At 44.8% G+C, this 12,271-nt stretch overlaps 1 protein-coding gene across 5 annotated transcripts in view; it reads left to right on the top strand.

The window, feature by feature from the left end:
* Positions 1–1,143: 1,143 nt before the first annotated feature.
* Positions 1,144–12,271, top strand: part of ZC3H14 (zinc finger CCCH-type containing 14) — a 40,576-nt gene continuing 29,448 nt past the window's right edge. For 4 of the 5 annotated variants that reach the window (XM_066387944.1, XM_066387943.1, XM_066387942.1 and 1 more), the window contains exons 1-3: positions 1,144–1,327; positions 2,039–2,081; positions 10,213–10,327. In XM_066387944.1, the coding sequence (XP_066244041.1) occupies positions 1,292–1,327; positions 2,039–2,081; positions 10,213–10,327 (194 nt within the window). In that variant the 5' untranslated portion in view covers positions 1,144–1,291. The remainder of the gene's footprint in view (positions 1,328–2,038; positions 2,082–10,212; positions 10,328–12,271) is intronic. The other variant, XM_066387945.1, reaches the window with a different exon arrangement.

Below are 12,271 nucleotides of genomic sequence, written 5' to 3'. Positions count from 1 at the left end.
GGTCTCAGCCAGCCTGAGCTCATAATTCCTGACCCATAGAAACCACAAGATGATAAACCTGTATTTTAAGCTGCTAAGTGTATGGTCATTTGCTAGGCAGCAATGGAAAACTAACAAACACCACTTCAGGAATGAGTGGATATGGGAGAGAAGGGAGACTTTCTTTCCATACATATTCTGATGCCAAGGTTTTGTGATCAGGAATGGGGAGAACTAAGCTGCTATTGACAGAAGTAGGTATGTCAGGAAAAGAAACTAATCTGAGTTGGGTAAGGGGAAGATGATGAAGACTTTGGTTTTGAGTGCTAAGTTTGAAGAAAATACCAATGCCTGTAGTTATCTGGAATTTGGGAGTGGGGTTTAGGTGAGAACTCAGGGATAATGAAAAATTCAGATACTTTTCACATAGAGATAAGAGTTGATGCCCTGAGAATGAGTTCTCCTAAGAAAGGGGGTTCAGAAAGAGAGAGACAGGGGGGCAGGAGGATGGGGATTATTAGGTCTTGAGGAAAGGCCAACCATGGGACTTGGCGACAGAAGTCAGAACTAGATCCAGGAGAACCAGGGTGGTTGTAGAGTCAAACTAAGGACTACATGTGATGTATGGGTTCCCTTGCAATGGATATTCAATTTCCCCTCCAAGTATTATTATAATGCAACCGCTAGGAGGCAGTCTCTACTTTACCGGTAGAAAAACAGGACTCAAGTTTGTTATCTATTGGGGGACCACTTTCTAAAGTATATGACTATACTGAACACCCGAAATTAATACAAAGTAATGTTGTATGTAAACTGTAAGTGAAAAAGAGTTAAAAATTAAAAAGAGTTAAATATCTAAACCAGTATCATACTAACAGTAAGTGAAGGCTGGATTCGAAGTCGAATCTCACACCAAAGCCAGGGGTCTTCCCGCTGTACATTTAACTCATCCTTACTTTCCAAAGGAGAGTAAAATAAATAAGTGGAAGCGAGAAAAGTGAAGAAGGAATAACCCTACAGGTGCCTAGAAAGGAACAGAAGCCGAGACCGTAAGCAAACCGCTGGTCTCCCCGCAGCCAACAGAGGGCGCCAGAGCGCAGGCTCCGAGGACCCAGGTGCGCGCATGCTCCTGCGCTTGCGCACTCCACTCGGCTTGCTCCGGTGCTCCGGGACGGTGGGGGCGGGTCACACAGACCGCGCAGCCAGAAGCGGCGGTGGCTGTAGCCGCCGTGCTGCGGGCTGAGAGCCGGGTTCCGGGCTCCAGTTAAACGAAGCGCCACGCAGTGCTGAGCTCGCCGCCCACCGCGGAGCCATGGAGATCGGCACCGAGATCAGCCGCAAGATCCGGGTGAGGCCCGCGTCGGGCGGGGGACGGGAAGCCGGGCTTCGGCGGGCGCGCGGTTGTCAGGAGTAACGGGGACGGTGGGCCCGGCCTGGACGCTGCGGCCTGGTCGCCGGCGAGGGGCGCCTCCTCCGGCCTGGGCGCCGGCGCGCCCTGCGGGAGTGCGGCGGGCTGATGGGGCCGCGGCGGGAAAAGGAGCCGCGGGGAAACGGAAGGAGGTGCAGGGGGCCGGTGAGAGCCACTCCCGAGTGGCTGGAGGGGTCGCGGACATGGGGAAGGGGATCCGGGAGGCGGGGAAGGAGACCGGGGCGACGGGGTGGGGGTCGGAGAAGGAGGACTGCGGAGGGGGTCGAGGGGACCCGGGAGGGGCCGCAGGGAAAGGGGAGGGGGTCGGGGTCGGGGACACGGGGGAGGGGCGCGGGGAAAGGGGAGGGGGTCGGGGTCGGGGACACGGGGGAGGGGCGCGGGGAAAGGGGAGGGGGTCGGGGTCGGGGACACGGGGGAGGGCCGCAGGGAAAGGGGAGGGGGTCGGGGTCGGGGACACGGGGGAGGGGCCGCAGGGAAAGGGGAGGGGGTCGGGGTCGGGGACACGGGGGAGGGGCGCGGGGCCTCCCCGCCCGGGCCCGGGGGGCCGGAGGGGCGCGCACCCTCTCGGCGAGTCCCCTCTGCGCTGCGGAGTCGGTTCTCTCACGCACGTTTGTCTTTTTTCACCCTCAGAGTGCCATTAAGGGGAAATTGCAAGAATTGGGAGCTTATGTTGGTAAGTTGTGTTGCTTTTGTTAGCCTAGTGGAATTTAGAGGTTGCAACTAATTAAGTTTTAGTGAGTGCATTTTCCCTATCTTACTTTTGCTTTTGTAGACTCTTTTCTGCTTTTAGATGTGATGTTCCTTGGTTACTTCTTTCTCTTACTTTTTTTTTTAAATTGAAAGTTCTGTGTGCAACCTCCCCACACCCTTCTATTGTGGTGTTTTGAAATTGTTTAGCTTTCTCTGTTGAGGCACTGTTTTATTTTTATGGTTTTTCCTATTTTGCTTACTTTTCTCTTGATCTTTATTTTGCAGTTATTTTGCCTATGGGCTGATGCTTTCTTGTATTTGTCTGTGCCACTGTTCAGTGAGTTTTATTTTTAGATCTCTTATTTTCCTGTTCCTTTCTTTTTTACCTCTCAACAGTGATCTGTCCCCTTTTATTTTATTCCTTTGTGATTTCAATAATTTGAGTGTTTACTCTGGGCCAGGCACTGTGCTAGCTCCCTATATGCGTTTGGTCATGGTAATCCTCGGGGAGGACGCTGGAAGGTAAGTGGTAATATCCCCAATTTTACGAGCAAGGAAACAGGGTTTGAGTGCTTACCGGAGGAAGATTGAGGTCCTTGTCTGTTTGGCTGCAAAGCTGGTGCCTCCTATAAAAATAATAGCTATCATTTATGATAGTGCTTCTCAGTGTGTGGGAAACTCCACAGGTCTCCGAAGGCAAAATTAGTCTCATGTTAATGCTGATGGGGCACTTGCCATTTTCACGGTGCTGGCATTTGGATTGTGCAGAAGCAGTGGTGGGTAAAACTTCGGGTTCTTTTAGCCTGAATCAGGAAATCAAGATTTCACACCAGACTCCAGGAGAAACCATCACATCCTTTACCACACCTCCACATGCAATTAAAAAAAAAAAAAAAAGCCCATTTCACCTACTGCAATTGATGAAGCAGTTACAATATGTTTTAAGTCCTGGCCCTTGGTTACATTTTTTTATGTGCAGAGTGAGGAAATAGGAAATGCTTATGAAGTTTTTCTGCTGTATACTGAAGCATGATGGGTTGTCTTAAAAAGGATTTATGTGATTGTTTGAGTTGAGGACTGAACTAGCCAGTTTTTTCATGCAACATCATTTTTAACTTCTAAGGACTGACACACTTTCATATACTTGGGTGTTTGGCAATCATTTTCTTGAAAGTGAACGGAGAAAAAGAACTGATGGACTTTGCTGCCAGTGACAAAAGTTGAGGTTTTAAATGAAAATGAAGAGCTTTGGAAAATTTGTGTCTGCTTCAGTGAACTTGACAGCTTCCCAGTACTTCAAAGACTTTCTGATGAAATCAGTGGTGATGTTAACAGATGCCTTTTTAATGATTTTTTTATATTGTGTAATGAAATGTATCAACATGGTTTGTTTAGCTTAGTGAACCAGCATTTTTTCAAATAATCAGTGCTTGGTGTTACAGAATTAGTTATACAAGGGTAAAGAAAGGACCCAAGGTAAAGGGTGGATCAGTGGATTTTCATGTAACAGTACAAAAAGCTTACCACTAAAGTATTAATTTCCATATTGCTGCTAAGCTTTTAAGAAGCTACCACTTTTTTTAAAGATTTTATTTATTGATTTTTAGAGAGAGGAGGGGGGAGAGGGGAGGAGCCAGAAGCATCAACTTGTAGTAGCAGTTGCTTTAGTACCTAAGTGTCTTAAGCTGGCACGCCTGGGGATCCAAACCAGTGACCTCAGCATTCTAGGTCCACGCTTCGTCCACTGCACCTCCACAGCCAAGCTAAACTACCACTAGTTGAGTTTTGCTGTAGTATCACAAAATAATATACACGTTATCTGCAAAGGCTATTATTATACTTGCTTTTCTAACTATGTATGTGTAAGGTCAGATTTTCTTCACCGTCAATTAGGACCGTGTATCACAACAGGTTAAATGCAGAAACAGAAATTAGAATCCAGCTGTCTTTCAAACCACGTGTTAAAGAGATTGATAAAAACATAACATTATATTTTAACTTTTTTGTTTTGTAATGTTATTTTTCTTTTTTGTTTCTTTTTTTTTTGTTTTAGTTCATTTTAGAAAGAAAGTGAAATAGGAACATTGATCAGTTCCTGTATGTGCCCTGACCAGGGATCAAACCAGCAACCTTTGTGCTTTGGGACAAATCTCTAACCAATTGAGCCACCTGGCCAGGGCAGAATATTATTTTTTATAAAAATATCTATTAATATAAATGGATATATTGTTAACATTTGATAGGTGTATTATTTTAATGACTTAATAAATGCTTTTAAAAATTTGTAGTTTTAATTTCTAGTGTGATAAATATCAGTAGATATACTCACGTAAATGAAACCTGTCTGGGGTCACCAGTAATTTTTCAAAGGGTGAATGGGGCCTGAGACCAGACAGTGTGAGTTTGCTGATTTACCTTATGCTGGGCACCTTTCATAAACTGTCTATTGTTGGGACTTGAACAGATAAGAAAACTGAGGCTCAGAGGTTAAAGAGGAAGGTGAATCAGGATTGATTTTTTTCTTTCTTTATTCAACGCTTCATGGATACCAGCTATGTGCCAGTGACATGTTTAGGGTGAAGAAGTCCACAGAAAATGTACATTGAGAACTTTAATTTTAGCATATGAAAGCACACATATGTTAATGAATTTAAATTCTTGGTGATTTTTAATCATTTATGAAATGTCTCAAACCAAGAATTTTGAGTCTATTAAAAATTACAAGTTTAGCAAAGTTCAATATGAAATGTAATTGTAGTAAAAATAGCATGTATTTTATAGCTTTCAGAACAGTTTCATTCGGGTCATTTGTTTGAAACATAACGCTGGGATAGGACGGCAGGTAGTGTTACCCTCTTGCAAGTAAACAGATAGGTCTCGGGAGGGCTCTGTAGACGTGAGTGGCAGTTCTGTCTTCGGGGGCCTTGATGGGTTCTGGTGTGTTAGGCTCGCAGTGAGGACTCGGGGAGCTAGTAAATGGGTGGCAGTCACTTCTGAGTGCCCCAGCGGAGCACTGAGGTTTGTTTCCATGGACAGTTTACTAGCACAGCTGCTCAACTCGGCTCTGCCTTTCTCTTTTTTTTTCTTTGTTTTGTATTTTTCTGAAGTTGGAAATGAGGAGGCAGTCAGACAGACTCCCGCATGCGCCCGACCGGGATCCACCCAGCCTGCCCACCAGGGGACGATGCTCTTTTGTGACCAGAGCCATTCTAGCGCCTGAGGCAGAGGCCACAGAGCCATCCTCAGCGCCCGGGCCAACTTTGCTCCAGTGGAGCCTCGGCTGCAGGAGGGGAAGAGAGAGCAGAGAGGAAGGAGAGGGGGAGGGGTGGAGAAGCAGATGGGCGTTTTTCCTGTGTGCCCTGGCCGGGAATCGAACCCGGGACTCCTGCATGCCAGGCCGACGCTCTACCACTGAGCTCTGCCTTTTCTTTTTGAAGTTAAAGGAAGAACAGGAGAAACAGCAGTTGTTATTTTGCTTATTTATGCATTCATTGGTTGATCCTTCTATGTGCCCTGGCCGGCACCCACAACTTTGGCTGCTCCGGCTATCTGGCCAGGGCAGTCTCTGCTTCCTGACTGGAAGGTTCTTTCAGGGTAGAGACTTCATGGTTTTGTCCCAGTGGCCTAACAGAGAAGCTGATGTTTTCATAAGTATTGATGAAGTGGGTGAACGTGGGTCACCATTAGAATGTTTGGAATAAAAGTGTGCATTATTTATATTTACAATTAGCTACCGAATTATTTATGCATCCTTGTCCTTTGAAAAGGATGACTTTCTAATCCTTTTCTTTGTGCTAAAGAAAGTCCAAGATACCTTCAAGGTTATTGAATCGAGTCTTTAATAAGTATTTGACAGAATAGTCATGGGGATGTAAAGTACAGCGTAGAGAATATAGTCAAGAGTTGTAATAACTATGCTATAGTGTCATATGGGTACTAGATTTATCAGAGTGATCACCTCATAAGTTATATAATTATAAACATCTAAATCAGTGGTAGTCAACCTGGTCCCTACCGCCCACTAGTGGGCATTCCAGCTTTCATGGTGGGTGGTAGCAGAGCAACCAAAATATAAATAAAAAGATAGGTTTAACTATAGTAAGTTGTTTTATAAAGATCTATTCTGCCAAACTTAGCGAAAATCCGACATAAAGTACTTGGTAAGTAATTATTATATACTTTAACTGGCTGTAACTCTGCTTTATAAATTTTATAAAGTTAAGTTACTTCCCTACTTTATAAATCACCATTACTGTGGAACCGGTGGGTGATTAGAAAATTTTACGGCCCTGGCCGGTTCGCTCAGTGGTAGAGCGTCGGCCTGGCGTGCGGAATTCCCAGGTTCGATTCCTGGCCAGGGCACACAGGAGAGGTGCCCATCTGCTTCTCCACCCCTCCCCCTCTCCTTCCTCTCTGTCTCTCTCTTCCCCTCCCACAGCCAAGGCTCCATTGGAGCAAAAGATGGTCCCGGCGCTGGAGATGGCTCCTTGGCCTCTGCCCCAGGCGCTAGAGTGGCTCTGGTCTCGACAGAGCGACGCCCCAGATGGGCAGAGCATCGCCCCCTGGTGGGCATGCCAGGTGGATCCCGGTCGGGTGAATGCGGGAGTCTGTCTGACTGCCTCCCGTTTCCAGCTTCAGAAAAGTACAAAAAAAAAAAATTTTTTACTACTAACAGAGATACAAAAGTGGGCGGTAGGTTAAAAAGGTTGAGTACCCCTGATCTAAATCATGTGTTTGTACATCCAAAACTAATATACTATATGTCAACTCTAATTTAAAAATAAAAAATAGATTTTAATTTTGTATTTCTTGATTTTTGGAGATAGAGAAAGAAGCATTTGTTATTTCACTTATTTATGAGGATGGAACCCACAACCTTGGCATATCAGGACAATGCTCTAATCAAGTGAGCTTCTTGGCCAGGGAAATAAAACGATATATTAAAAAAATAAATATTAGACTATTTTCAAGGCCTTGGGCAGGATACAAAGGTGAACAAGCCCTGTCTTCGTTAGGATTGAAAAGGTGTTGTCCGACTTTTTAAGTGGAGCTCTTTCGGTGTCCCCCCGTGCCAGGGCCTTGGTGATGCGCCTCTGCTTTCTGGGTGCCCCTCACTTCTGGTTGTGCCGTCAGCAGCCTGTGCTGCTGTGCCCCTGCTCCTCAGTGTGCACGGGAGTCTGCACGGAGCCCAGCCTCTGCGGCCGTGTGGGCCCTGCACCTGTGGCTGTGGCTGCAGCTCGCTGCACACCAAAGGGGACAAGGTTTTGTTGACTTCTGAGTGATGAAGTCAAGGAAGGAAAGAGCATACAGAAGCATAAGTCTTTCCCCAGGAGGTCTGGAAGTGAATGGGACAGGGTCGAATTAGTGTGGAATGCTGCTGGCAAGAAGATCACTGTCACTTTCAACATTAATAGCATTCCACCAATATTTGATGGGGAGGAGGAGCCCACCCAAGGGCAGAAGGTTGAATTGACATTCACTCCCAGTTTCGTGGCTGAAGTAAAAAGAATGCTGGCAAGAAGGCCCTTGTTCCAGTCTATCACTATCTAGAAGATGAGGTTAGACAAAAAAAGAGGGTGATGGTGACATTTTCTCCAGGGAAATGAGCAAATCTGAATGGAAGGACACAAATGACACACTCCATGTTAAATCTGAATGAAAGGACACAAATGACACACTCCATGTTAAATCTGAATGGAAGGACACAAATGACACACTCCATGTTAAATCTGAATGTAAAGACACAAATGACACACCGAACACGGGTTTTCTGGAGTGGGCCTCTTACCTGGCCACCTGATGGGTTTCCTTGTGGCCCGAGGCCTTTACGGATGAGTTGGTGGAGCTCCATGCAGCACCAGGAGTACTGACTTCTCAGGAAGACCTCGGGGGTTTTGTCCAGAGCCAGAGGAACAAACCCTTAGAGCAGACAAGATGCTGGACACCTTCATTTTATGGCAGGTGTTGCCAGTGAACAGCACCAGCTCGAGAGCCAGATGTGTCCTTTACATTGGTTTTCATCCTAATATGGAAAGTGAATCAAATTTAAATTGTTGCCCTTTTATATAACAATGATGGACACTAAAATTGGTTTATCTCTAAAATAAAAAGAAATGGAGCACAGTTATAACTTTGATCACATTTCATTCACATTTTTGCGGGGTGAGCTTACAAGACGTTCAAAATTTTTAGTTTTGTCAGTATGTGATTTCAAATAACTTGAGAAATCTGTTAGAATTCTATAAAAATTATGAACACATTAATTTTTCCTTAGATTATTTTCCATTTCGTATCAACTAAATATAAATTTATAAAAGTTATGTTGAGATACAGTTGCTATGCATTAAATTGTGTATCAAGTATATAATTTGGTATGTCTTAACATGTGTACACCATAATCAAGTGAACATACCCATCACTCTCAAAAGTGCTGGGGCTCCTCTGTGCCTCCACCTCTCCCTGCCCGGAGGCAGTGCCTACCCAGGCAGCCACAGATCTTATTTCTATAAAAGTTTAGAAAATGCAAACATCCACTTACAGCACTGCTTATTCTTTTTCGTCACTTATATGGGGGAGAGAACCTGTCAGACTGCCAAAGCGTTCCAGTGTCTTTGTTGACTGGTACTGGGTCACCGGGGCAGCCCGTAGCAGGTCCGCTTTGCATGTGTAAGCTACCAAGGTTTTTTACTAAACATCAAAAAGCAGTGGGGGCCTTTTAATACTCTCCAGAGAAAATAATAAGTGGCTACTTGTCCTTGTATCTCCTTGCATTTTTTAAAAAACCTTACTGATTTTAGAGGGAAGGAAGAAATATCAATTTGTTATACTTATTTATACATTCATTGGTTGATTCCTGCGTGTGCTCTGACTGGGGACCAGCCTCAACCTTGGTTGATCCGGATGATCCTCCGACCAGCTGAGCTACCTGGCCAGGGTTCCTCACTTATATTGTATGCTTTCGTCAAATAATCCAATTTTTCTCCATTTGTGATTGGTCTTCCTCAATACAGCTGTGTTTTTCTTGAACTGAATTTTTTTTTTAAGTGAGAGCCCAGGACAGAGAGGGACAGATAGGGACAGACAGGCAGGAAGGGGGAGAGGAGAGAAACATCAATTCTTTGTTGCAAGACCTTGGTTTTTCATTGATTTGCTTTTTCATATGTGCCTTGACCTGGGGGCTACAGCAAAGCGATTGACCCCTTGCTCAAGCCAGCGACCTTGGGGTCATGTCTGTGATCCCATGCTCAAGCCAGATGAGCTGATGTTGAAGCTGGCGACCTCGAGGATATGAACCTGGGTCCTCCGTGTCCCAGTCTGGCGTTCTATCCACTGCACCATCGTCTGGTCAGGCTTGAACTGGTTTTTTGACATTCTCCTTGAAACAAATTTCTGATAGTACTTTTGAAGTGAACCTTTCTGCCTACGTAGAAATATGAGTATTTAAGGTGATAAATCTAAATATTTTTTTTGGTAGGGATTAGAGTTTCTGATGGATGATTTTTTGCTTTTCTACCTTTTTACTAAGGTGGTTTTTATTTGTGTTGATATTAGACCCCCTCATTATCACTGTGTAGGAAGGTACAATATTAGTATAAAACAGTGACTTGAAATTATTTAATCTTAAGATTGAATTTTCAAATGATGTAGGACTTTTTGGTGGTTTTATTTGATGTTGCTGCAAGGTTGTTACCCTGAGTACCAAGAATAAAGGTGTTCTCTTGAGAAATGAGGATCATTTTGAAACAAACACTAAACTTAACAAAACTCAATTTTTCTTGAGGAATGTCCATGTGCTTTCTGGAAGCTTCTCTGAAATTAATGAACATTGTTAAAAAGATGAAATTTATGCACTCTGAAGTTTGATGGTGTAATTCAGAAAAACCTATTAATAGTTTTATAAGTATTAGTTATTCCAATTCCCATTCCTCTAGTAGTAATTGAAATACATATGGAATGAAGAGTAAAAGAGCTATACTTTCTTGTCCAACATAATTTCAGTAGAGCTGAGATATTAATTCTTATAGCTACATCTATATTTTCAAGCACGTCAACTTTAAGGAGAGAATTTTGAGGAAAACATAAAAAGGTTTTTATATACTTTTCCTTTTAAATAGATGAAGAACTTCCTGATTACATTATGGTGATGGTGGCCAACAAGAAAAGTCAGGAGCAAATGACAGAGGACCTGTCCCTGTTCCTAGGGAACAACACAGTTCGATTCACCGTATGGTATGTTTCTGAATATTTACCCTTAGACCAAACTCGCACGAGCTAGAGTAGGTATTCTGTCTGCAAAGAAGTTCTTGACAGGAGTCAGGCTCAGTGTGGCAAAGCAGATTATGTCCTGGCTGGATGGGTCAGCAGTGGAGTGTTGGCCTGGCATGTGGAAGTTCTGGGTTTGATTCCTGGTCAGGGCACACAGGAGAAGCACCCATCTGCTTCTCTATCCCATCCCTTCCCCTCCTGCAGCCATGGCTTGAATGAGCAAGTTGACCCCAGGCGCTGAGGATGGCTTCATGGCCCCGCCTCAAGTGCTAAAATAGCTCAGTTGCTGAGCAACAGAGCAGTGGCTCCAGTTGGGTTGCTGGGAGTCTCTCCACCTTCCTGCTTCTCACTCGATAAAAAAAAGAAAGAAAGACAGACAGATTGTGAGCAATGGGAGCACAGCCTCTGAACCAGACTGCCAAGGTGAATCCTGGGTCTGCCTCCTGCCTTGGTTTCCCCATTTGTAAAATGGGAATGGCAACTCATCCTTGTGTGCAGTGAGCTGATACATGTCATGTGCTCACAGCTGTGCCTGGCCCATAGCCAGTCCTTAGTATGTTATCTGTATGTTAACTACATCTTATTATTCCTTTCCTCCGGCCTAAACCAATTGCAGATTATTTTTGGACTGAGTTGACTTCCTAAATTGCTTTCTCCAATGAGTTAATTCTTAGGGGGTAAGGATTTTGAAAAAAATTTCAAATCATTTTTTAAAAGTTTCCAACTTTTTGAAGTTTGAAATTTTAAAATAAGCAACTTTGTGTTCAATATAAGAATGTAATTTTCAGTGTTCTTTTTCAAACCACATGGGCGTTAGTTAAAAATATTGATTAAAAGCATAAGATTCAACTTGAGTAGCTGAGGCTCTGGTACCAGGTTTCAGGTAGTCGGGGGCTGGGAGAGGGTGTGGTGGTTGAGAAGCCAGGAGGCAGTGTCTGCATGCGGCCCCTCCCACTGGGAGCCACCGAGTCAGCACAGGGTCGCGGGCAGGAGGTGAGTGGGCACAGTGGCCTGCGTCATTTGAATGGCGAGAGACCTTGACGGAAAATAGAAGGCGCTGAGCTTGTTAGCTTTCTGCCTTTAAACCAAAAGTTTGTCCTGAAGGTGTTTTTACCCCAGCAGGTAAATATATGCTTTATAACTTTTTAGAAGTGTTCTTGAAATCCCACACAGAATCCTCTAGTTTTATATCACAGTTGTTGTGTTTTTTTTCTGAAGCTGGAAACGGGGAGAGACAGTCAGACAGACTCCCGCATGCGCCCGACCGGGATCCACCTGGCACGCCCACCAGGGTGAAGCTCTGTCCACCAGGGGGCGATGCTCTGCCCCTCCGGGCGTCGCTCTGCCGTGACCAGAGCCACTCCAGCGCCTGGGGCAGAGGCCAAGGAGCCATCCCCAGCGCCCGGGCTATCTTTGCTCCAATGGAGCCTTGGCTGCGGGAGGGGAAGAGAGAGACAGAGAGGAAGGAGGGGGGGGTGGAAAAGCAAATGGGCGCCTCTCCTATGTGCCCTGGCCGGGAATCGAACCCTGGTCCCCCGCACGCCAGGCCGACGCTCTACCGCTGAGCCAACCAGCCAGGAACATATCACAGTTTTGAAGAACATGAAGTACAGGCATCAATCTTCAAATCTTTTGAAACCTAAAACATTTCATAAATACAGGCGTGGCCTCGTTCCATCTTGTTAACACACTTGTTCCAGTTTATCCTCAGAATGTGCCCCCACCTTTCCCCCCAGAAGAGATCGTGGTGTTTTGACTAGGGAAGTAGTCACCATTATCATGAGTGGGTTTATTTGTTTCTTTATTTATTTAAAAGTCTTCATTAGTCCAGGTATTTGTTTCATGTACATTTTTATGACCTGACTTACGTTCAACCTTTGGATTACTTTAGTTTTAGTCCCACTAGTT

This window comes from Saccopteryx leptura, chromosome 6, assembly GCF_036850995.1.
Source record: "Saccopteryx leptura isolate mSacLep1 chromosome 6, mSacLep1_pri_phased_curated, whole genome shotgun sequence".
Lineage (NCBI taxonomy): Eukaryota > Metazoa > Chordata > Mammalia > Chiroptera > Emballonuridae > Saccopteryx > Saccopteryx leptura.
The sequence above is the reverse complement of the archived record's forward strand: the minus strand, read 5'-3'. Positions and strand labels throughout refer to the sequence as shown.